The 26,899-nt window shown below is 38.5% G+C and overlaps 2 protein-coding genes across 5 annotated transcripts in view; one reads left to right on the forward strand and one right to left on the reverse strand.

The window, feature by feature from the left end:
• Window positions 1–3,251, forward strand: part of MYEF2 (myelin expression factor 2) — a 41,041-nt gene extending 37,790 nt beyond the window's left edge. For all 4 annotated transcript variants that reach the window (XM_080676643.1, XM_080676645.1, XM_080676644.1 and 1 more), the window contains one exon: window positions 402–3,251. In XM_080676643.1, coding sequence (XP_080532769.1) covers window positions 402–565 — 164 coding nt within the window. In that variant the 3' untranslated portion in view covers window positions 566–3,251. The remainder of the gene's footprint in view (window positions 1–401) is intronic.
• Window positions 1,092–25,403, reverse strand: SLC24A5 (solute carrier family 24 member 5; the record flags this gene model as incomplete). The annotated part of the gene is made up of 9 exons (XM_080676630.1): window positions 1,092–1,414; window positions 1,899–2,000; window positions 4,301–4,507; window positions 6,120–6,403; window positions 7,936–8,036; window positions 8,365–8,468; window positions 8,563–8,646; window positions 24,406–24,585; window positions 25,283–25,403. The coding sequence occupies 9 exons, from the start codon at window positions 25,401–25,403 to the stop codon at window positions 1,092–1,094; spliced, it is 1,506 nt and encodes a 501-aa protein (XP_080532756.1).
• Between the last annotated feature and the right edge of the window lie 1,496 nt (window positions 25,404–26,899).

A 26,899-nucleotide genomic window follows, 5' to 3' on the forward strand; every position in this document is an offset into this window, starting at 1 on the left:
CTCTCCCTTTCTTTCTGAAATCACTAAAAATATATTTTTAAAAAATAAATTTGTGGTTTGTCATTGGGCATAGTGACCTGGTGGCATTTTGTGCTAGCTTGCCTTATTGCTATAAATTTTACTTCCAAAACTAAGGATTTAACGTAAAAATTAATATTTTTGTTTTAATAAAATGTTAAATCCTAAGCAAATTTATTTTAGTCCAATTTTGCATATTCTAACCTGTATATATTTATTACTTTATGTGAGTTCCATTATATTCAGAATATAAAGTGATGTGAATAATCCTTGTATGTTATTTTTAAATCATTAATGTTTCTAGTCAAGTTACATACCACTGCACTAGCAATGAAAAGAACCTGTTTTAACTGACGAGTAATTCTATAATTTTTCTTATACAGGTCATGTAATGTTTGCAGAAATAAAAATGGAGAATGGAAAGTCAAAAGGCTGTGGAACAGTCAGATTTGACTCCCCAGAATCCGCTGAGAAAGCCTGCAGAATAATGAATGGCATAAAAATCAGTGGTAGAGAAATTGATGTTCGCTTGGATCGTAATGCATAATTTCAAACCACAGTTGGAACATTTTTACATCTGTTTTGCTGAATCTCCTAGTAAAAGTCATTTTTAAGTAATACTGTATGCTTACAAACGTTGTAAAAATGAACTTTTAAAACTCCCACCAGCTTTTAACAGTATAGTGTTAAATATACTGTGATTTTTGTTATCTCAAGTTTGGGTTTTTAAAGACAGCAAATCTGGTCATTCAGTTTAAATGAATGGTTATACTGTTTTTTAATGAAATAAGCCATTTTCATGTTATTTTCAGTACTACATAGTGGGGTTTGTTCAAGTTTCTCCAGCTTTTATTAGCTTATTTATTGTAAGTTAAAACATAGATTTTTTTTCAAAACTTCTGTTATCTATATGTAATTGTTCTTGATAAGAAAGTACTCAGACAAATTAGGATATCATTTTGGTTGATTTAAGTTTTAGAGTCTAAAGTTTAGGATATGTTTTATTTTACTTAAATAAAGAAATGGAGTTTTCTCTGCCCCTCCCTATCATTCACATTTTCCATCTATTAATATTAACCTCCACAACCCCTTATTTTATTATTTCCAATAATTCCTAGTTCATATAGAACTGATAATGTAGCAAGTCCCAAGTACAATAATAGACAGACTACTCCCAACTTTCTGTCTAGTTTCCAGCCATTGAAGTGAACTGCTAAAAAAAGAAAAATAATTGAAATGTTGAGAGAGATAGTTATGTAAGTTAGTCCTCTGCTGTTCACTTCTACAGGAGCTGATGTATTTATAAATACAGTTTTAATCAACCATGGAACACCTAGGCACAGCATATCAAACACATTGGATCCCACGATGTTAGACATAGCCATATCTCCTTTGCCTGCAAAAAAAGCATGGTGTTAAAATGTGCATACCAATACTGTATTTTAATAATAAGCTTCATAAGAAAAGACACTGGATACTCTTTTGTTTGTTGGTTTTGGAAAATTGTATTAGAGCAAAAGTCTTACTGAATTTGTATTTTTTAATTTGGGGAGGTTAGTATTTAAAGTATTAACATTTATTTATCTAATTATCTTTATTAAAGCGTTTTTCAATAAGGTGTAGATTACTTGTTGCTTTTCATTCTAATTTAGCATGTTTAATTACAATTTAATACACATTTCAGATGAATTTTATTCGGGGAATTAGATTTAGTGAAATTAATGTTTGTTATTAAATAGTAAATCCTTTCTCTTGAGTTACTCCTTTTTTCCTTCAAGTATGTTACTGAAGAAATAAATATATTTAAAGGCAACTTTGCTTAGTGTAGTTCAGCCAGGCTTGAAGAATGAGCATTGCAGCTTGAGGGACCTAATTCTTACCTTTTCTTGCAACCAGCACACTTGCAATCGTGTCTGGTATGCTTGTTCCTGCTGCTAATAAAGTAAGGCCCATTATTGTATCTGGGATTTCTAATGTTTCCCCTGTAATAAATAGAGATATTATAAGTTACAAATCTTACAGGTTCACTAACCATCCTCTGCAGATATTTCAGATATTTCCTTCCTGAACAAAAAGAAAATAGGCATATTTAGATTACAGAGCCAGTATGTATATACTTAGGTTTTAGTTAGCAAAATGTTTGAGTAAGGTTGGTAAATGGGGTAACATGGGTAGTACAGATTTTTTCTTTTAAATACTCACCCGAGGATATGCTTTTATTGATTTTAGAGAAAGGAAGAGAGAGAGAAACATAGATGTGAGAGAGAAACAGCGATTGGTTGCCTTCCATAAGCGCAACCAAAACCTAGGTATGTGCCCTGACCAGGAATTGAACCTGCAACTTTTTGCTGTAAGAGGTAGTGCTCCAGGGCAGGAAGGACAAATTTTTAAAGACAGACATTTAATAGACAAAATTCTACCAAGGAGCAGTTCCCCTCCTTGCTATGCTTATAGAAGTTTTGGATGTCATCACTATTAAATCATCAAGGCTGTTGCTTAATGTATGCTAATAAGATTGGTCCCTTTTTTCTTACTAAAAACTTTTTTCTTAAAGTGCTCAGTGTTAAGCAAATTGTTTATAGCTATTTTAAAAATATAAATGTGTTAATATGGTATACATTTTTAACTCCTACTTTAGTGATATACCTCAATTTAGTGTTTTCTTTGAGAAATATCATAAATCTGAAGAAAACAAAATAGGGTTCTTCTTGAGTTTTTCTAACATTATAGTCCTAATTTATTAATACTTCTGTTAAATTTGATGTCAGTTCAACATTTTTCAGTAATGTATTTATTCTAGGAAACAGGTCCAATGGGAAGTTAAAAAAAGTACATGTAACTGTTCTTTTATTGTTATAATTGAACACTTGCTTTAGAATCATTCTTCCTTTCAAGTATTAATTTAAAAAAAGCTTTATATAGCTGTTTATTGCATGCTTATATATATTGATATTGGACTTGATTGTTAATTTTTGTTATGGTTGGCCAGAGTTCTTATGTACATAAATAACATATAAATAACATCTTGGGGGTGTTCTATGATCTGTTACTTGATTTTGCTCTTCCTGTTTTCCCAATGTCAAATGTGTTCTGGCTGAGAAAGTTTGGAGAGATTTAATATGCAAGCTAATTGAACTATTTTATCTTCCTCTTTAAAAAAAGAAAAAAAATATTTTGTTTTTTGCTAGCATACAATTCTAAGTTACGTATTAAATTGGAAAAAGTCAGAGATCAGCAAGTGTTTTTTTTTTGTTTTGTTTTGTTTTGTTTTTGGTAAAGGGCCAGATAGTAATTATGTTAGGCTTTGCAGGCAATTATTCGGCTCTGCTAATGTAGTGTGAAAACATTCATAGATAATATGTAAATGAGTGACCCGATTAGCAAAAAATAGAAGACCAGTGATTCGGATACTCAGGAGGTAGTTTGCTCACCTCTGATACTAGTTCATTCAGGTTAACCTTTGGGGGAAAAATTGAATTTTCCTGAATTTTTTGTTTTACATTTATATTTAGTTTTTCCTTCTGGACTAGGAATTCTATGGGATTAGAGGTGATTATGGCCAAGCAATAATAGTTAAATCTTAATTGTGAAAGTAGTAGAAACCTAAAATGAAATTTTATTTTAGATCCTTTTTACTTATTTCATAATATAATTATATTGTCAGCAAAATAAAAACCCTGCTTGGTGTGGGTCAGTGATTAGAGTGTTGGCCCATGCACTGAAGGGCATGTACCTGGGTTGCAGGTTGTATTCCTGGCCAGGTTGGGGCACAAGTGGGAGGCACCCAATCAATGTGTGTCTCTCACATCCATGTTTCTCTCTCTCCCCCTCCTTCCACCCTTTCACTTTCTCTAAAAATCAATGGCAAAAATAAATAAAAAGCAAAGTAAAATGTATTCCAGTTAAACTGTGAACGTCATTGTTTTCCCCAAACATTGACATCTTGCTATATTTTCTGTTATGTGATTGAACTTAATATAAAAAGTTATGGAGCCCATGCAATGTGATTTAATTATTAGTCTAACAGACATCCTGTGAATTTATTTCATTTATGAGATGATTCCCTTGACTCATACCCCTGGGCTGTATAATTTTGAGAATATGGTTGATATGGAATATGCACTCACAAAATCTGGATGATTGGTATATTAATATTGAATTTTTTGGTAAATAGCATATTTACTCTTTGCTAGAAAAGAAATTTGCTCCTTAGCTAGACTACCTTAGTGAATGTATGGAGTTCTTATGTGAAACTGATTGTTTTCTTTATAAAGATACATACCAGTTATCGTGACCATCCAAACAAGGATATATGTAAATGCAGATATCCAAAGTGCTGACATGAAAAAGGTTACCATAAAATAATTTTTCCAAAATTTTCTTCTACAGTCTGGTGTGGTTAGAAAAAGTAATGTAATAATAGGAAGGGATAATACCCACAAAATTCTTTTGAAATCTGCTTCAGGCATGTTGAAAACACTTGGTGGATCTGTTGAGAAAAAAATGATTCTGAATTTCTTAAATAGCCAATTACGTTAGAAATATCCATTTAGAAAGCTATATTGAAATAAATTAGCTGTATCAGTTTTAAGAGGCTATATAAAACATTTGAATACCTCATTACTGATATTGCTGGAAAAAGAAACTAATTGAGACTTTAGGGCAAACTGTAAAATGTGATTCTCAGCATTTCTTGAGTTCGGGCCTTCATCAAAATGTCTTGGGTCATTCACTAAATATGTTAGAGATGATGTTTGTGGAGTGTCAGTTGGACATCTTTTTGTTTTCTACAATGTGGATGATCTTTAGTTAATTTTTTTTGCTTATGGGATAGTTGTCTCCACTGCCCAATATTGATGACGCCACAGCCTGCCCTATGTATCATATAATGTATACTTAGGGATTATAAAATAATTTTTATTAAGTTGAATATTCCATTCTAATTCTTATTGTAAGTTATTTTGAGGGGCTTTTTTCATTAATTTACAATTCATCACCAGTCTTAGAAACAACCTTAAGAAAATATGAACTAGTGTAGAATCTACATGTAATTTATAAACTTGAGTATGTTTCTTTATTCAATTTGTCTTATGAAGTTAATGGAAGACAATAGCATATTGGATAAAATGGGAATTCACTTTAAAATTGTTTAAAATTTGTATGGCATTTAGAGAATAATGTACCCATATATTTGATCAATCACATTACAACTAATGCTAGTAAAATAACTAGTAAAATTTGCCAAGCCTCAGCCAATGAGCCATTAAGTAAAATTAGGTATAATTTTAGTGTAAATAGTAAAATTTGGACTGATTCTTTTCAGTTTCTTGTTATAAAATTTAACTTAGAGATGAATAACTCTGATACCTGAAAGACTAGAAACTAATTTTTGTATGAAGGGGAAGAGTCATGTTTTTATTTTTTGTAGGTAGTAAATTAGGATAAGTTCCCTTTCTAATGTACTAAATTAAATTTAGAATCTGTTTTATACAACCATTTTATATAAAAGTAACCCATAAATTGATATTTCTGGTCATAGATGACTTTGACTTTCTACCAAACATATTTACTTAAATGGTTTGCTATTGTTTCAAATTACATGTTTAAAACTCAACTCGTTTCTTTTTCTCACCAACCCTTTCTCATAAATTCTTAGTTTTTGTAAGCAGTGTTCCGTTTTCTTAGTCATTTCTGATCAAAGTTTAAGAATTGTCTCTGCTCCCTTTTCTGGTTGTGTATAGTCCTTTAATTGCCTGGTCTTCGTGATGCTTTCTCTGCATTGGTTTATGTCTATTCATTCCCACTGCCTTCTCTATGTCTAGGCACCTATTAAACACATCAGTTGTCTAATAGCCTCTTATAGATAGCCGTGTCTTTTATCCCATGTTTCAGTTCTAATAATCTTTCTCTAAATATAAAAATCCTCATATTTTAGTCATTTTCCCCCCTGCGGTATTGGAAGCTTCATAAGGATATGGACTGCATCTTCATCTCTGAGTCTCCAGTGTCTTTTATATAATAAGAATATATATTTGCTGAATTAGATGAAATTACATTTCACTAGTGAATAGACTTAGTAGTGGACAGGATGTGGTTTTTACCTTCAGAAACCTGATTAAGACCATGTAAACTTATAGAAAGCTGGGAGTAACCGGAATCCTCATAAAATATTCCACTATCATTTCTTGATGGCCGACGGATGAATGGTCGACCCTCATCTTCCCATCCCATTAGTGGTTGTTGTTCACTTCTCTCCTCCATAGCTTCGGCAAGGCGGGTACAGCAGGGACTGCATTTCTTTATAATATATTGGTTAATTTTAATGTCAAAACACAGCACCAGAACATATAATCCATATATCAAAAGTAGTAGAGTTCCTTCATACCTATAAATTAGAGAAATTTGTGTTTTTAAATAAAAAATTAAAATTATTTGAGAGAATAGCTTTTAAGCAGCTTAATTTTTAATGCAGCAATAGGATAATCAAATGTTTCTAGGTATATTTTGGTGTAGATGTGTTATAGCATTATTATAAATTTGTTGATAGGAGCTTGACTCTTCTATATTTAAAAAAACAAGGATTGAAAACTCATCTTCATTTATAGATTCCTTTAAGATGGTTGGCATAAAAATACTTTGAAAATAATGATCAAGATTTTCAAAATTAAAGTGAAACTAATGGATAGTAATGGGTAGTCTTCATCTCAGTTCATTGGCAGAATCCATTCCCCCAAATACATAATTATAAGAGAATATAGCATGTGTTAGTTCATTTTAACTGTCTCTTCAAATTATATAGTGTAGCAATTTTGTGTAAAAATTTGGAATATGTTAAGCTTGCTTTGGGGTTTTCAGTTTCCTATACAGAGTTGTTGTTTTTTAAAATAATATTAACTAAATAAGAAAACGAGATATTCTCAAACATAAAATTATATCATAAGCACTGGGAACTTTTTTCTTCCACTGGTTTCCTATTTAAAGAATTGTGATTAGCTACTACCATCACATTTGAATCTTGCATTTACCTTTTATAGCTAGTAAATCTGCTACAGCTAGAAGCACAGAGCTCTTGATTTCCATAGTGGAGGGATACTCTCACAGTCACTGTCCCTTTACAGATAGCTGCTGAGTCCCAGAAATATCCCAACTGCAACCCATAGTTTTTCTTTGGGAGAAAGACTAGAGTTCAGAACGATTCATTTAGAGATTTTGCTCCCTGCTAGATTTTAAGTTTTTTGATAGCAGGTATTATGCAGCACTGCTAAGTTGTACTGCAGAGGGGAGCCACCTGTGATATTCTTTATCCCTTATGATTGTCAGTGTAGTAGTAAATACTTAATAGGTACTTGGTGCATATCAGTTGAAAAAGTTATCTGTCTACTAAGTTACTCCCTTTTTTATTTTCTCAGAATAGCAAAGCATAGGAAGATAATAATAAAAAAGTAATTTTTAACATTAAAACCTAAATATTTGTTATTCTGTGAGGAAGAAGGCTATATAGTTCCTCTTTCTAAATGAACAGAGAAAAAGATGCAAAAATTCAAAAGGACGTTTACTTCATCCCCATCTCCAATCTTGTGACCATGACCACTTCTAGGCAAGGTGAGCAATGACCCAATAGATAAAAAAGCCAACTGTTAGGACTTGAATGGACAACAACAGTTGGGAGACTTCCTGGTCAGTCAGTGGGGAGAAGGAAGGATGATAACATCCAGTGACTAATGAGACAGAAAAGGAGACTGACCACTAAAAAAAATAGCAAAGAAGGGACAAAAGTGCAGCCAGCAACTATGATGAGCTTTAGCCCAGAGACCACTGAAAAGTGCAGACATTTGAAAAGTTACTAAACCATTAGAATTTCATGAAATTTCTCTGTAATTGTGTTTTACATAACAGTGATAATTATTTCAAGCTTACCAGTACACTTGGTTGTCAAATATTATGCCAAGAACTGCTGCTACACTAATCGTATATGCCGCGCAGTCTCTGAATAGGGGCCAGCACGATAGCGTTGAAACCTATAAAATGATAATTTTGTTTCCATTACACTGCAACTTCAAGTACATGCTTAATGTAATAAAATTGTTTGTATATTTGTAGCTAAATATCTTTTGCATATTGCCTAGAGAAAAAGGAACTTTAAGGAAAATTGTTTCTAAACCTCTGATTTTCATAAATTTGACCTAGAGCTATTTGTGGGTTAATCTAAAATTGAATACATGTTGGTTTTTATACTGATTAATAAACTTGATTGAACAGATTACTAGTGCCTTGTTTGTTTTAGACTATAAACAGTTCTTTAATTTGTCAAGACAATACATTTTGTTGAAGAGTTTTTGTACATACCACATTAGATAGCAAGCCACAGGCTGCACAGATGCCCAAGAGATTATAAATTGCAGATCCAAGAATGGTGCTAATGCCAATATCTCCCTTTGTGATAAATATGCCTATGAGCAAGATAGTAAGCAGGTAAATTAATGTTGATTTGAAATAGATAAAATCACATGGGATTAGCAAAAAAATAGAAGGTGCAATATTTACCTAGGAAAGCAGTCACTAATTCGGGAGCTGAACTACCGGCTGCCATAAAAGTTGCACCTGCAACATCCTGAGACAATCCAAGGGCTGAAGACAAATGAGATTATGTTATGCCCAGTAAATTGACAAGTGAAAGAGTATGTCTTTATAACTAAATGCAGTAGATATTCAAAACTACAACTTACAGAAAAGCACTCATACTGACCCCAACTGGAAAAGTAAAATAAGCAGGTTAAGAAATAGAGGGACCCACTGTCTTGCTTTCATTGTCACTCCATGACTTAAAGCTTCTGTAAAAAGGGAGAGAAGGCCAGGAGTGCATCAAAGCATGCTGCAACTCAGTCCTCTGAGTGCAATATGGATCTTAATGGGACCCAGAAAAGCGTCCTTCCTGGTTGTAGATGTGTACAACAGCACAGCTTTTTAAAAACTCGATGCTCCAATAGGAGCTGAGAAAATGGGTAATTCAGGAATCCTAATCCAACTTGAAAGAGGAGAAAAAGTGAATATTGGCAGTATTTAAGATCTGTAAATGAAGCTGAATTAAGGAGCATGTTCACAAATTGGTAATTTCAACCTTGTCTAAATACAAAAGAGGAAATTAAAAAACAAGATTGACTATTGTATAACAATTTAAATTATGAAACCATGAGAACTGTTTTAGATTAGGAAATTTAGGAAAATACTATTCAAATTGTGGGTATCCCCATGTTAACAAGCATGCAAATCCATTCAGTGATTGATGGGATAAGAGTCTTAAATGTTTTGCCCCTTCAGGGACCTGCTATGGCAAGGACAGAGAAAGCCATGTGTAGGAAACCACCTTGCTTAGGGAAGGTTGAGACAAGATTGCACCAAAAATACCCAACCAGGCTTCGCTGGTAGAATGAAAATTAGCTGACAGAGGTAGCCTGCTGGGCCTTATTTACCTGGGTCACACAGACTAAAATTCAGGTTCCCAAGGCTCTTGATAGCCATCCTTTGCTGGTGTTTATTGTTTATTTTATCTATTGATTCTTGACACTTCAGTCTTCCTGGGACCCTCAAATTCTGCTGTGCTTGCTTGAGTCAACCTGGTATTTCCTTGTTTTTTGCCTGTGGGGACCATTACCTGTTGCTTATTCTCAGGTCCTTCTCATGTTCTGTTTCTCTGCTGGGACATCTACTCTTGACTTTTCTGATGTTTTTCCTTGGTGTGACATTGTATTTTACAAAAATGGCTACAGTGTTTCTGCTCACATGATTTCCCAGAACCTTTTCATTCCTTATCAATAAAAATAAAGGTGGAGTTTATGTTTATGTCTCCTCCTGGGCCTGGATACACCTTTGTGACTCAGGCTTGGACTGACAGAGTGGCAGAGCCATTTGTCAGACTAGGACATAAAAGGTGGCAAACTTCCTCATGCTCTCTAAGAACATTTGCTTTAGAACCACAGGTCGCCATATAAATCTGGCTGCCTTGAAATCCCCATCCTGGAGAGACCTCATGAAGAGCACAAATTGAAATAGAGATGCTCGAGGGACCATCTGTTTTGAACCGTCCCAGGCACCCACCATGTAAGGGAGGGGGCGGCTTTCATATGACCTGCCTTCTCTTATGATCTTGAGCAAAACCACTTAGCTGAGCCCTGTTTGGGGGCGATTTTTTAAGCGGGAATGGATAATGGGAACACCTAGTTATTGGTCATTTATTTGTTGCATTTACTGACAACGTACTATGCCAGATGCTTTTTCATGTGCTGAGAATAGGGCAGTAACAATCACAAATGTTTCTTCTCTTGTGGGGCTTTAGTTCTAGTGAGAGGAAACAGACAAGAAAGCAAGCTCTATGTTAGAAATAAAGAACAAAAGCATGGAGGGGGAATATGAAATGTCACAACAGAAGGATTGTAATTTTGGATCAGGTTACCAGAAAGGACTTCACTGGGACGGTAACTTAACACACACTTCAAAGGGAGGGAGCTAGGCACACATACACCTGGGGTAAGAGTATTCCAAGGCAGAAGGAGAGTGCAAAGGATCTGAGGTGGAAGCCAGCCCATGTGTTCAAGAAACAGAAGGCCAGCATGTATGGAATTAAGTTTGTGAAGGGAGGGAGGTAGTTGATAAGGTCAGAGGTAACAGGCAGCCGGATCATGTAAGGCCTTGTGGATCCTGGTAAGGACTTGGGCTTTTATTCTGAAAGATTTGGAAGTGATTACAAAGCCATCCACATGCTGCCTGCTGATGGTACCAAAATCACTCATTTTTTTGTTTAAATCCCTATGGGGTTATTTGGTCTCAGAGGCCCAACCAGCTCTAGTCTGAGCTGTTTGGCCACCTGTTAAGCCTTGTGAAAAGTGCTCTAGGGATAGTTGGGATGATCCAATTCAGGTCCTCTATCCTATTCCTCACTATTTGCCTCTGGTCATGTCACTTGATGAACACCTACCTGCAGTGACTAATGAAGGGAGAGAAGTAATAATGATTTATGAAAGTCATAGCATTTCTTTTACAGCCTAGAGTGATATATGTGTGTGTGTGTGTGTATGTGTGTGTGTGTGTGTGTGTGTGTACATATATATATATATATATATATATATATATATATATATATATCTCCTATATAATAAAAGGCTAATATGCAAATAGACTGAAAGGTGGAACAACTGGAACAACCAAACAACCAGTCTCTATGATGTGTGCTGACCACCAGGGGGTGTGTGCAGAACATGGCGGGCATTAGCCATGGCAGGATGGTGGAGCAGGTGAGCGGGGGCACCAGACCAAGGCAGGGTGCTGGTCACTGTCATTGGGGCGAGCCTCTGGTGGTTACTGAAAGTTCTTTGCTTCCGCATGTCGCAGTCCCGCCCAATGCTCGCACCTGCTGCGGGTGACCGGCACCAGTCCTGATCACTTGGCGCTATCAGCGGGTGTGAGCGGCGGCTGCCAGCCCTGATCGTCCCTGAGGGCTTCTCCACCTCCCCCTATTCCTGAGGGGTGATTGGGGCAGCAGCTGCTGCTCGCACCCGCTGATGGCACCAGCCCCACTGGCACCACTGCTGGTGCTGGCCCCAATCACTCCATGCCATCAGTGGGTGTGAGCAGGGCCGGTTCTGTCAGCATGTGGGAGCGGCAGCAGTGGGTCTGGGGCTGCCGGCACACAGGGGACCAGGGGGCCATGGCAGGAGGGGCCGGGCAGGGGTGTGGAGGATGGGCCGAGACCCGCCCCTGTGCCTACCGCAGGCTCATGGCCAACAGTTCCTTTCAAGGTGCACGAATTCGTGCACCGGCCCCTAGTATATATATATATCTGTGTGTGTGTGTGTGTGTGTATGTGTGTGTGTGTGTGTGTGTGTGTGTGTGTGTGTGTATATATATATATATATATATATATATATATATACACACATACTAGGGGCCCAGTGCACAACTTTTGTGCACGGGGGTGTCCCTCAGCCCAGCCTGTGCCCTCTCGCAGTTCGGGATCCCTCGGATCCCCCGAGTGGTCTTTAGCACTGCCGCGGAGGTGCTCACCAGCCATGAACCCGGCTTCTATGGGAGTGCACTGACCGCCAGGGGGCAACTCCTGCATTGAGCATCTGTCCCCTAGTGGTCAGTGCATGTCATAGCAACCGGTTGTTCTGCCCTTTGGTTGATTTGCATATTAGGGTTTTATTATATAGGATATCACTTTATATGATATATAATAATTATATAATTATATATTTTTTATATGTGTATATATGTATACTTTTATTACAATTCTGTGATGTGTAGTAAGATCAATTGACCATGAAACAAAATAGAACAAGATAAAACAACTCTGGGAGAAACCATGATGGCAGCATAGGTAAACACCTAAATGCTGCCTCGCACAACAATTTCAAAACTACAACTAAAAGACAAAACGGACATCATCCGGAAGGCTGGCTGAGTGGAAATTCTACAACTAGAAGGAAAGAGAAAAGCACACTGAAACTCAGAGGAGCTGCAGGAGGCAGAGGTACTGAGACGCACGCGCGCACGCGGAGAGGACTGGCAACTGAGTACGTGGCTGGCTTTCTCAAGCGGGAGGGAGACAAAAGCTCCTGACTGTGCTGAACTCCAGTTCTGGGGGAGACTCTGGGGACCCAGACTCATACAGGGTGAAACTGGACTGTCAGGAAAGAGAAAAGCACTCTGAGACTCAGAGGAACTGCGAAAGGCAGAGGTACCCAGGCACGCGCACGGAGAGGGCGGGCAACTGAGTACGCAGCTGGCTTTCTCAAGTGGGAGGGAGACAAAAGCTCCCGACTGCACTGAACTCCAGTTCCGGGCGAGACTCTGGGGACCCAGACTTATTCGGGGAGAAATTGGACTGTCTGGCAGTGGGCGGAACTTGAGGGCGGCTTTCTCTCAGAGGTGCTTGTAGCGATTACCACAGGACACTGAGACACAGGGGCCTATTAGGGCAGGGCTGACGGGAAACCAATGCTGTCTGCTCTGCCCTGTGACTCCGCCCCATCCAAGCTGAGCACAGAGGCTTTTGCAAGTTTTGTCTCATAAGGGTGTCTCCAGCACAGTTCTCCCAGCGTAGACACAGCTGATCCTCACAGCCAGTTGGCCTGGAGGTCAATTCCTCCCAGTGATACCAACAACAATCAAGGCTTAACTACAACAAGACTGTGCACACAGCCCACAAAGGGGTGCACCACCAGTGTGCACCTCAGGTAACTGGGGAGGCTGAGCCACTGGGCCCTATAGGACACCTAGCACACAAAGACACTCAGCTCAGGGAAGCAGCGAAAATGCGGAGACAAAGAAACAGATCACAAATGAAAGAAATGGAGGAAAGCAAACAACTGGATATAGAGTTCAAAACCACGGTTATAAGGTTTTTCAAGAATTTTCTAGAAAAGGCCGATAAATTTAGTGAGACCCTTGAGGATATGAAAAAGGACCAACTAGAAATTAAGCATATACTGACTGAAATAAAAAATATTATACAGAGATCGAACAGCAGACTAGAGGACTGCAAGAATCAAGTCAAAGATTTGAAATACAAAGAAGCAAGAAACACTCAACCGGAAAAACAAAAAGAAAAAAGAATTTAAAAATATGAAGATAGTGTACGGAGCCTCTGGGACAACTTCAAGCGTACCAACATCTGAATAATGGGGGTGCCAGAAAAAGAGAGAAAGCAAGATACTGAAAACCTATTTGAAGAAATAATGACAGAAAACTTCCCCCACCTGGTGAAAGAAATAGACTTACAAGTCCAGGAATCGCAGAGAACCCCAAACAAAAGGAATCCAAAGAGGACCACACCAAGACACATCATAATTAAAATGCCAAGAGCAAAAGACAAAGAGAGAATATTAAAAGCAGCAAGAGAAAAACAGTTACCTACAAGGGAGCACCAATACGACTGTCAGCTGATTTCTCAACAGAAACTCTGCAGGCCAGAAGGGAGTGGCAAGAAATATTCAAAGTGATGAGTAGCAAGAACCTACAACTAAGATTACTCTACCCAGCAAAGCTATCATTTAGAATTGAAGGTCAGATAAAGAGCTTCACAGACAAGAAAAAGCTAAAGGAGTTCATCACCACCAAACCAGTATTATATGAAATGCTGAAAGGTATTCTTTAAGAAGAGGATGAAAAAGAAAAAGGTAAAGATAAAAATTATGAACAACAAATACATATCTATCAACAAGTGAATCTAAAAATCAAATGAATAAAAAAATCTGAGGAACAGAATAAACTGGTGAATATAAATAGAATCAAGGGCATAGAAAGGGAGTAGACTGACAATTCTCCCAGGGAAATGGGAGTCGGGGGTGTGGGAAGAGACTGGACAAAAATTGTACACCTATGGATGAGGACAGTGGGGTTGGGGAGTAAGGGCAGAGGGTGAGGTGGGAACTGGGTGGAGGGGAGATATGGGGGAAAAAGAGGAACAATTGTAATAATCTGAACAATAAATATTTATTAAATTTAAGAAAAGGATAAAACAACTCTGTGATTAACTTTTTTCATTTTAGGAGTGTAATAAATAATATCTTACATTGATGATATGCAATTCACTCTCATATACATAATATATTAATCTCAACTATTCTCAAATATGAGTGATGCTATTTCCATTTTACAGATAAGAAACAGGTCCAGGAGGTTAAATAATTCAGTTAGGTGGATAGTGAGGATCTTAAATGTGAGAAGTTACTACATAAACCCTGAGTATATTGGTTCTAAGTGCAGTGCTATTTCAATTTCATGACAGAAACCCAATATAACAATGGCAGTTAGACAGGCCAATTATAACGTTATTTTCTTCTCTGCCTCGTGGCACTGGCACACAACTGCCCCCAATTTATTCATTCCTTGGGGGAAAATAGTTACTGGTGGTCAGAATGTAGAAGTTTAATAATATTGGGTATTATCATGGATTCTCTAATCAAATCAGGGCTAGATAATATGTGGAGGAAATTAAAAAAGAACAAAATGCTTTATCTTGAAGTTACTGTCCAAACTCAATGCAACTGAAGAGCTAATGGCCCCTCTTCATTTAGCTGAAGCGTGCTTCATTGGAGAAATTCAATCCACAGTGTGATCTGTTGGGTTGTTGTAAGGTAGGGAAATAGGTGGCCCTTTGAACACTTCTGCTCTCAAAAGGTAGTAACGACCAAGTGTGTCGCTCTTCACTGAGCTCTAATTGAGTCAGGAAAGGAAAAAACTTGTATCGATGGGCGTGTAAAATTTAGAGATATTTTAACAAGTTATATCTTAAGGTTCTAAGCATATTTTGTAAAAATGGTTTATACATCTGAACTTTAGAATGGCCTGGATTTGTCTTCACTGACCTTTGGAGAGCATTTCTTTCCTCTCTATTACTCTAAAGGAATAATCACAGTTTCCTTCAGGATATAGTAGAAAAGTTTAAGGTGAGTTTGCTTTATAAGTTTAGATATCATCACATTATTTTCAGGGGTCCTCAAACTTTTTAAACAGGCGGCCAGTTCACTGTCCCTCAGACCGTTGGAGGGCCGGACTATAGTTTAAAAAAAAAAAACTATGAACAAATTCCTATGTGCACTGCGGGCCCGGTACGAGTCGGCTGCTAAGCAGGACAGGCAGCGGCACCCGGCGGGCTGGATAAATGTCTTTGGCGGGCCGCACGTGGCCCACAGGCCGTAGTTTGAGGACCCCTGGAACTTTATATAAAGTGCAACTTGATGATAATGAACTGATTACTAAAACTCAGCAAACTTTTTCTTAAGTGTGTTTGCTTCTAGGATGCCATGTTGGGAAGTTTATAACAGTTTTTGAAAATCCACTTATGGAAATATAGGAGGAAAAGTTTTAAACTAAAATGGAGACCTGGATTCTGGCCCTGCTGATAAATAACTTAATATGAGATTTTAGATAAGTCATTCAGACAAGGCTTGTATTTTGCCATCTGTAAAATGGGGAGTTGTACTACACAATCTTTAACACATTAAGCGCCCTGTCAGTCACCGGTGACTGACACTATGTTTTCTGTCCAGAAGACAAAACAGGCTGGGCACTTAACATGTTAAGGTATCTTCTAAGTTTTTCAATTTCTACTCAAAATGTAGAGTATGAATTCTATCTTAGACTCTTATCACTTTTCATGTTAAATAATCTATACTAATAAAAGGGTAATATGCTGATTAGACTGGACATCTTCCAGACGTCCTTCCAGACAAAGCCATAGTGGCGGGGGCCGAGGCACAGGCGGTCAGGAGTGATCAGGCCAGCAGAGGGGAGCGGTTAGGGCGCAATCAGGCCAGCAGGGGAGGGCAGTTAGGGGCAATCAGGCTGGCAGTGGGAGGCAGTTAGGGGCTATCAGGCTTGCAGTGGGGAGCAGTTAGGGCACAATCAGGCCAGGAAGCAGAGGCGGTTAGAGGTGATTAGGCCAGCAGGCAGAGGTGGTTAGGGGTGATTAGGCCAGCAGGCAGAGGTGGTTAGGGGTGATCAGGCCAGCAGGGGAGCAGTTAGGGGCATCAGGCCAGCAGGCAGAGGCAGTTAGGGGTGATCAGGCAGGCAGGCAAAGTGGTTAAGGATGATCAGGCAGGCAGACAGGTAAGCGGTTAGGAGCCAGCGGTCCTGGATTGAGAGAGGGATGTCCGAGGGGTCCTGGATTGGAGAGAGTCCAGGCTGGCTGAGGGACCCCCTCCCATGCATGAATTTCATGCACCGGGCCTCTAGTCCCATAATAAAAACCTCCTCTATATTATTTAAAATTTAGAAGATGGAGGAAAATAGAAGGGGCAGAGTTACTTACATGCTTACCATTGTGTTTAACCACTGCTATCATTTTAATGTATTTCTAGTCTCTTTCACATTTTAATGAGTTATAACTATAGGCAGTATGCAATTTGGTATCCTCTGGCATGATTTTAAAAAGTCCTCATGATAGCAAATTTTCATGTTTTGTGAATGGATTTGAGTTTTGGAAGCAATCAAAAGTCATTCAGACTCAACTCTAGTGACTCCAATGGGTAGTCATGCTAAGTAATTCTACTTAGGGCTCAAAATGAAGTGTGACAGCATAGCCGGTGTGGCTCAGTGGTTGAGAATCGACCCATGAACCTGTAGATCACAGTTTGATTCCCACTCAGGGCATATGCCCAGGTTGAGGGCTCGATCACCAATAGGGGGTGTTCAGGAGGCAGCTGATCAATGATTCTCTTTTATCATTGATGTTTTTATCCCTCTCTCCCTCTCCCTTCCTCTCTCTGAAAAAACAACAAACAAACAAAAAACACCCCCCCAAAAAATAAAAAATTAAGTATGACAGCAAACCAAAGCTTTTTATGGTTTGCAAAACTCATGTTGACATCAATTTTAAATATTTTTCTATAAATATTTTGAGTAAAGTTAGCATTCATTGGAATCAATGCCTGCCTCTCAATGCCCAACTGCATGTATATGCTGTGAGGTTCTTAACAAAAAATAAAAACATTATGAGCACTTTATAGTTAGCACCTTATGATTTGTCTGCACTATGATGGAGTAAATTCTGAAACCCTGTACAATGGTTTGAAAAGGCACTCTCTTCACTCCCAACCTAACAGCTACAATATTACAATGAATGTCACTGTCCTAAGCCTAGCATGCAAAGCCCGTGCAAGACATTTTATCACCAAACTGCACAGTTACCTGAGTTTTGGCCCCATAATTTGCCCAGTGTCACATAGTAATTGTAGAGATGGGATGGGCACCTAGATCATTTTTACTTTAAAAAGCTGTTCTTTCAGTCATCCATGCAGCTAAATTGAAGAGATCAATACTAATTATCATCATCATCATCATCATTGCCTAGTCCTGCAATAGCATCTTGGTAATATCCAAACGACTTGGCACTTTATTTAGATCCAGGCACCTGGCGTAGATTTAGCAGCAATCCAAGGGGACCACAATTTAGATCAGAGAGAAAAGAAAAACAAAGAGGATGAAAATGCTCTTAAGAGGAGGATGAGTGCCCCTGTTGCAGGGAGGAAGCACTATTCTTAGGTTCTTTGTTCTTCAGGAAGGCTTTGCTTCAGTAAATTTCACAAGGATTAAGAAAATCAAACACTGAAACTGTAGGCTGTCCAAATGCCATACTCACGGAATTACTCAACTCCCTTTTAATTTTATCAATTTAGAACCAAATCTACCTGGAATTAGAACTTGCATTTCTTTCTTATTGTCTATTTCTGAAACACAAAGTATAACATGGGCAAATGTTAGTTTAAAGCAGAGTGAATAAAAATAATTTTAATAAAAAAACAAATACTTTAATTATGTTTCTCTATATCTTACTAAGATTGTTTTCACTTAAGACATGTTATACCTCAAAGGATCAGCATGGTGGTGGGATTAGAATTGTTAATTGAATAGTATATTAGTGTGACATTTAAAATGAAAAGTTTCATAGCTGGCTCATTGTGAACTTTGAGCTATACCAAGTGACCAATCTTAAGGGGTTCTCAGTTTTTTGTGTAGTTAGCTTAGGAAAAGGTTAAAAACAGAAAAGCTGCTCTGAATAGTGGTTAAATAAATCTAGGAGAGCCCATTACATATAAAAATACTACAGGCCAGGTGCATGAATTTGTGCATGGGTGGGAGCCAGCCAGGGGAGGAGCCGCTGGAGGTTGGCCAGCTGGCCCCGCCCCCAATCGTTCTGGTCATTCCGCTGTTCCAGTCACTTGGCTTTTACATATATAGATGTAAAAATGATTTTTGTTTTTGTTTTATACTGAACTTTTGTGTTTCTAAAAATAAACTGAGAGCCCAGCTGGTGTGCTCAGATGGTTGAGCATCAACCTATGAACCAGGAGGTCATGGTTCGATTCCAGGTCAGTGCACATGTCCGGTTGTGGGCTCAGTCCCCAGTAGGGAGTGTGCAGAAGGCAGCTGATCAATTATTCTCTCTCATCATTGATGTTTCTATCCTTCTCTCCCTCTCCCTTCTGCTCTCTAAAATAAAATAAACAAAAAATTAAAAAACATGTTTTAAAATATATGTAGTTTAAATATAAATTAAATTAAAAATATAAACTATAGTCCAAAATAGGACTATTATCTCTCAGTTTATTTTTAAAAGTATACTTTTATTGATTTTATTTTATTCATGGGTCAATGCTCAACCACTGAGCCACCTCAGCTGGGCAAAAAATTATTTAAACAATAAAAGATTGCTAAAGATGGAATAAAATGGTATGGATTTTAATGTAAAAGAAATAAAAGGAACTCTAAACAATATTCTAGAGATGTTTAAGGTATTTTTTAAAGTTGCCAAATGGGTTATTAGGTGCAATAAAAGAATAGATTTAATAAACTTACTTCCTACCTTGTGGAGTAGTACTTGCTTTTATTTGCCTTAAACTTGGTTTCCAAGCTCTAGCAGATGCACCTAGACTTGGTATGTTCCCCAAACATATTGATATTGACTTTGATCATTCACCATCTTCACCTTCATCTTTCCTGAACAAAGGATTCTAATCTTGGTAGTCTGTTCTTATGTACTATTGAACAGTTAGTGAGTGTTTGCTATGTGCTAGGTCCTTGTGTAAGCAGTTGTATTTCCTCAGTACTTGGCACACAGCTCTAGAACTCAGAGCTCTAGTTACCCTGCTGCACAGTCAGATCTAGTAAATGGTGGGGCTGCGATTTGAACCTAGGCTGTGTCAGGCTCCAGAGTGGACACTTTCAACCATCTCAACTATGTGGCACTGTAGCATAGAATGGCCTTCTTTCCCTCCATCCCCTTTAAGGATCCTCAGTGTTGCTATCGACCACTCAGCAAGTATCTGGTAGAGGCGTAGAACAAAGAGGACAGAGCCCCAAGCAAACCGTGCCAGATATGAGTACAAGGTGATGTGACTGACTTCACAAACCAAACCGAGCAGGGGAATCCAAACTTTCCTACGTCAGGCTTAATGAATGACCAGAGACCACTGAGGCTCCCCTTGCTTCCTTGTTGTCATTTGGAATCTTCTCTGTTTCTGTCTTTGTCTGTCCGTCTCTGTCTCTCTTATACATACACACTCCCAAGAGTATCTACACAAGTAATGTCTAGAGCAGCACAACAGATGGGAATGATGGAGGTCTCCATGGTTTATTTCTTACTTCATTATCGTTAGCTCTAACTTTTCTCAGATAATATTTCCCCTCTGATGACATCTTTTAACCCCTTATCCTGAATTTCCCACCCGTTTCCCCATTTAATAATATGGGTTAATTTTACTTCAGCCCTCTGTGGTCAAAGAATCATCATTAGCCTCTTTTCCTATAGAATCTAAATGCAGGGCCGGCGGGGGGGGGGGGGGGGGGGAGGAGGGGTTTAGCAATAGCATTTTCTCATATTGGTTCTACACAGTTAAGATGACAGCACAAGGTCTCAGGTTGTCTACTGGGGCATGTGCTGCTTTTCCAGTGTTGAGTTGGAGAGGAGAGATTCTTTGACTTTCATGATTCCAAGTAGAACAAGAAGAAGGGAAAGATCCTTGCTCGAAGCCTCAGGTGGTGACAGCTCTAGGGGACATTGCCAGACCAATGCATTCAGCTACAGACAAAGAGCACTTGCTTGCCTGAGCTGGGGCTGGGCCAGGGTGTCAGCAAGAGGCTCTGCCCTCCTCCTCCTCCGTCCTCTGCACAGAGATTCCATTCCTGAGCTCTTCTAGTCTTCACCTTCTGGAGGCCCTTCTGCTGGCCAAATGAACCATTGCTTGTGACTTGAGGAGGGGGTAATGGGATGATGGATCTGGGTGGGCCATGGTCCTGCCAATCCTACCACTGTATTCTAGATTGGGACTCAGAACATGTCCCCCACAGAAAGTCATTGTATAATACATGATTGATTACACAGTGCTATACTATGATCTCATGTACAACCTAGACAATATGTGTAGGCCTCAGAGTTCAGTTATTGTGGGTTCATGTTTATAACATTAGTTTACAATCCCCAATAGGTTGCCAAAAGTCTGAGCTGATTTTTCAAAGTGGATTCTCACTATTTTGTAGTATACTTTGTCCATTATTACAGTGAGTATTTGATGAGGGTTTTTTATTTTTTTTATTTTTGGGGGAGGTATCAACATTTTCAGTGCCCTTGGAAGGGAAATATCTTTAAGATTATTCATATCGAACAGTTCTTCTGAAACAACCACGTTACAGCAGCTAATCTAAAACAAGGATGTGTAAAATCATATCATATAGCAATCAAGAACATTCTTGGGTTTGGGTGCTAGAGAGACCAGGGCTTTGCCATATACTGACTGTGTAGTCTTAAGAAGTTGCATATCTTCTCAGCCTCAGTTTTCTCTTCAGTAAACCAATCTAATAGTCCCTACTTTGTGGGGTCTTTGTGGAGACTAAATGAAACCATATATATTTAATTTAGAACCATGCTTTTATCATTGTTTTATGATAACTAATAAAATAAATGAATGACTAAATAACACTCTAGTACGTTGTGGAATGCATCAGTAAACTATTTTGAGGATAGTGTTAATTCGCTGATCGGATGGGTGGAACTATTGTCACTCAATGCTAATCAAAGAACTGTGGGGGAATGTAACATTTGCATACTTCTCTGTGGATGTAAACCACTTTCAGGGAGATTGCTTTTTATTGCTGATGTTTAAATGTGGATGAGACCATGCTAGGTCTTGAAAAGAGAAATGACAAAGTTAATTTATAGACATTTTAAAAAGCATTAAGCTAGCACTATTTCTATCTCATTTTGTTGTTAGTATTTTCAGTACCCAAGACCAGGGTCAGTTCTTAGCTGCTGAGGAAGATTGGGCAGTGGCGTGGCCTCATCCGTCAGTCACACATCTGTAATACCTACTGTATTCTATTTCAGAGCCAGGGTTAGTGCGCTGAGAAGTGCATGTTGTTGATGATGTTTCAGAGTGATTCCACAAGTGGCATGGTGGAAGTGATTGTTACAGATACTCTGTGAAGTCACTCACTGAAGATTGTTCTAAAGTGGCAATCTAAGCTTTAATGCAGTAGTTTCTCTCTGTAGGGCTAGAAGAGTTATTTATTTACCACTGTGAAGACATTATTTTATGCATTTATTCTTTCAGTCAAGTCATTGTTCGATAATGTGAAAGCAAAACGTTTTTAAAGTGATTATTTTACTTTCCAGAAAGAGAAAGATTCTAGGTGGGATATATTACCTTGAATTGAAAGTCTCTTAGACTTATATAATTAACATTATCTATTTAGGTTTTCTAGTTAAAAGTATGGTTCTTCCCACAAGGATGAACAAGTGGGTTATTGCAACAGAGTTGAGAGTATAGAAACAGGTCCACATGTATATAAGAATTTAGTATATGAAATTGATCAACTTTAGAAAAAAATAGCATTGTGTCCTATAGCAAAACAAATTCTTAGGGGATAAAATAAATAAATGTAAAAAAATATATAATATATATAAGTAAAATAAAATATGACATTTTTTTCTGACTAATGAATAAAAAGTCTAAGTATAAAATCAAAAGGAGAACTATAAACTATTTATAAGTTTACTTAAAATATGTAAAATTTCAATGTGATAAACACACAAAATACAAAAACAAAAACAAACCATGAAAAAACATATAATATAAATTTTGTATTAGAAAAAGGGTTAATATCCTTATATTAAAAAAAGTATTGGAAATCAATAAGAAAAAGATAAATTACCCCACCTACACCCCCATTAGAACATGGGCAATAAAACACAAAACAAAAAAATAAATTTCAATACACTTATAAAATGTTAACCTCAGAAATGGATAAAAGATAAATACAAACTTTATAAAATGAAGTTCCATTTTTAAAGCAACTAACAAAGGCATTTAAAATGGGATTGTTCATAGCTTTCTGGAATGGAAGCTACCACATATTCCGGAGGTTTAGGTTCGCACACCTCTGTGCCATGCTTTTGGCAATGTATAAGATAAAGCTTAAAATAGGCACAGCTCTGCATCTTTACCAGGAAGTGATCAGAGAAGTTTGCAAAGATTTTATGCAAGTAGGGGCATAACATTATTGAAAACAAACAAAAAAAAATTAAAAAACAAAATCAAATGTCTCATAAATTTATAATGTTAAAAATTATAAATTTCATGGTGACTACTATGCATAAAAAACAGTTTTTGGTGATCAAATCATTTACAAAATCCTAAAGTATAATGCTACCATTAAAAATTAAGTTTTTGAAGAGCATTTAATACGATGGGAGATGTATATAATTCGATATTACATGACAGAAAGGAAAATACCTTAAATTGTATCTATAGCAAGATCCAAAGGCTGAAAGGAAATACAACCAGTGGTAACTGTGGGGATCTCTGGGTGATGGAAATGTATATGATTTTTACTTTTTTCTTCTGTTTTTCTTTTTTAAAAAATATATTTTTATTGATTTCAGAGAGGAAGGGAGAGGGAAAGAGAGATAGAAACATCAATAATGAGAGAGGATCACTGACTGGCTGCCTCCTGCATGCCCCCTTCTGGGGATCGAGCCCACAACCCAGGCATGTGCCCTTGACAGGAATCAAACCTGGGACCCTTCAGTCCACAAGCCGATGCTCTATCCACTGAGCCAAACCAGCTAGGGCTCTTACGTTTTTCTTGTATTTCATCAATCCAGGTAAAAACACTATATTAAAGTAATTTAATCTATCAAATGAAAACTATCAATATTAATTTAAAACAATATCAGTCTAAAAATGCATGTATTTACATCTATGTGAGTTAAATAATAATTATAACAAATGTAGGCTGACCTACTCTATAATTTTTTTTTCATTAAACAAATATGTGTTGAGTGTCTCCACTGTTGCCAGGTCTTGTTTTAGTCCTAGGGGACAGCTATACTCCAGTGAACAAGAGAGAACAAACTTGGCTTGCCTGCCAGCAGCAGTGGGGGAGGAGCCATGGGTAAAGGAGAGTTTCTATTCATGCTCTTCTCTGTGAAGAAATGCTCACTGTTTCTGTCCAATAGGTGACCTGACCCTTGACGTAGACTTTCTCTGAAGTGCGCATGCCTAAAGAATTAAACTAACCATGCTGGCATTGTTGCTTATGTGGCATAAAACATCACGGATACCTTGATTTTAGGGACCAGGGCACCAATGAAAGTTCTATGTTCAGAATTCTGGGTGATGCCCATAACTGAAGGGATATAAACAATGGGCTGAAGCTGGTGGATCTTATTTTCAGATTCCGGTAATGAAGCCGAATTACAAATTTAGTAAAATTCTGCAACCGGTTGAGAGGGACAGATTGCTGCTGAGCTATTTCCAGTACAGCCAGGCCCATATATGTGTGTGGCACCACTATTCTGGAAGGTCACCCAGGAGATTCCCAGCCACTTACATTCACTGATGAGTTCCAAGGAGGGCAGGAAGTACTCGTCACAGACAATAGACAGGGCCAGGAACATGTAAAGGATAATTAGGAAGTAGATTACGATGCCTCCATCTGCACGCTCCTGTTTTGTGAAAAACCCTTCAGGAAACTCCGATGATGGAGAAATAACACATTGGGTGCTATTTCCTGGTGAGGAAAAGGAGGTGAAAGTTTGAAGGATGTTGAAGTCACACATTCCAAGCTCACAAAGGGAAATTGCTTAAGAAATCTGTAAAGTGTGGAGTTTCTAGGTGGAATTTTAAGAACCCTGGTGACAATGTACATAGACCTTTTGAATATGATGTAGTTGTAGATCCGAAAAAAAAAGTCTTTGAGACCTGAGAGGCTTTAATGAAATAAGCTGATGATAGTGGAAGAATTAAAAAGAGGAAATCATGAAGTCACTCCTCGTCTGCTTCATTTCTAAAAGCGAATTCCAAACCCCTCTTCCTCCTCAAGTAGAAACTATAATCTCTGATTATTAAGTTTTCTAATATCTGTACAATTTCATTTTCCAGTTGCAGAACCCAAGTTGTCCCCAGGCCCGCGGACAGTCACCCACTGCCTGCAAAGTGAATTTCTGGGATGAAAGACTTTTTCACGATGAACTCTCCAACAATAAAAACTGAGGCTGTCCTGCTTCATGGTGTCTGTGAATTATTTTGGTGCTACCTTTGAGGTTTATTTGAGGGATCAAAAGAGTTTCATATTCTTCCAAATGCTAAAAATCAGAGCAAGCACAGGAGGAAGCATAAGCAAAGGGGGTCAAGGGAGAATGCCCCTTTGTCCCTTCATTTATAGGCAGCAGCAGCAGCAGGGGTAGCTGACCCCAGCACCCACCTACCTGTGGCCCGTGGGAGACGCTGGGGCAGGGAGGCCCCCGGGGGAGGCAGGTGTGCAGCAGCCCAGAGGATGCTGAGGAGCAGGGCCCTTCTTGTCCACCGTGGACCCCCTTCTGTCTGCATGTCTGCTGCGCTCTTACTGCAGTGTGCAGCCTGAGGAGGAGAGGAAAGGAGGGTTAAGCTGGATCATGTGAGGAGTCTCCTTCCTGCCCAATGCCCTGCCCAAGGCACATTTCAGCAAAGCCAGTGCAGGAGGGAGGGTGATTGGGGCCAGCCAAGCTTCTCTGATCAAGAGCCCCAAGCCCCAGGGAGGCTGGAGGAGGTAGGGAGGAGAGCAGGCAATCCTGTCTACATCTGCCCTGGGCCCACAGTCCCTGCGGGCAGATCCTGGAAGCTTGTACTTTATGGGACCTTTATTTAATGTTTTCATACTGGCTCTGCTTTTGACTTTCTCTAGATTTGTAGGGATCTGAGCTTTTACAACTGCTCCCACTTCTTTCCAGCTCTCGCTTGTAGAAATTGTTGGGGCTGGTGTAGGTGTCTTCTGTGGCTAGCTTGGCACCTTTTTATTTCTGTCTTTGCCATTCATCCTTGTCTCCAATTAGGGCTAGACGCAGGAAGGTGACTTAGGAGGCTACTGCCATTATCTACTAGTAGTGGAGGATTGAATGATGGTGGCTTGAACCAAAACAGTGGCAATGGGCATGGAGAGGAATCAACAGCTTCAAGAATTGTTAAGGAGACTGGATGCTACTTGATCATTGGTGAGCTGTGCTCTCTGCCAGAAGTTATCCAAAATGCAAATTCAACAAGGCAGGGAGTGTTCAAATATAGACCTCTATCTTCCCCACCCTAACATTGACCAGGCTTGTCAAGGTGTTAAGAACTTGTGGCATTATAGTAACATGTAGCTAGCTAATCTCACAGGCTCTACAGCCAGACCACTTGGTTTGAGTCCTGTTACTGCTACCTACTAGTTATGTAACCTCTATGCTCCTCGATTTCACTATCTGTCAAATGGGAATGGTATAGTACCACCTATATTTGGGTGGTGGTGAGAATTGCATAAATGAATGCATGTAATCTAATTAGAACAGCCTCTTCCACAAGGTCAATGTTATCTCTCTATTGGTTTATGTTGTTATTATTTTTACTCTTGATTGAGATAGAAGTTTCTTGGCCTTAAAGGAATTTTATAGCTTTGCAGCTCTCATAGTTCCTTTGCTTTGCAGAAAGAGCATATGCTTGTTAATGTTTAGATTTAGAAAATGGGTTTTTCTGGAAAAGAGTTGCTTCTAGATGTTTGGGATCTTGGGTTGGTAAAAATTCTCAACCACCCTTTAGTTCTGCTGGGAATTGGTACCCACTATTAACCTCTCTGAAACTGTCATTTCGAGGAACTGGCTATTCAGATGTGTGGTGTGGTGGTGAGGCTGGGATGATGAGTCACTAAAGTGAAGCCCAGTAACAGAGTAGAGTTTCTGCTGCCCACACCCGCGGGGGAGATGGACTGGCCCACTAGACCGTGGCTCAGTACCACAGTGGCTAAGTCCAGGGAGAAGGCCATTTACCTTTAGTGCTGAGTGGAAGTGTTTCATGAGCCTTTTTTCTCCAAAATG

The sequence above is a fragment of the Plecotus auritus genome (assembly GCF_963455305.1).
Source record: "Plecotus auritus genome assembly, chromosome: 1".
Classification (NCBI taxonomy): domain Eukaryota; kingdom Metazoa; phylum Chordata; class Mammalia; order Chiroptera; family Vespertilionidae; genus Plecotus; species Plecotus auritus.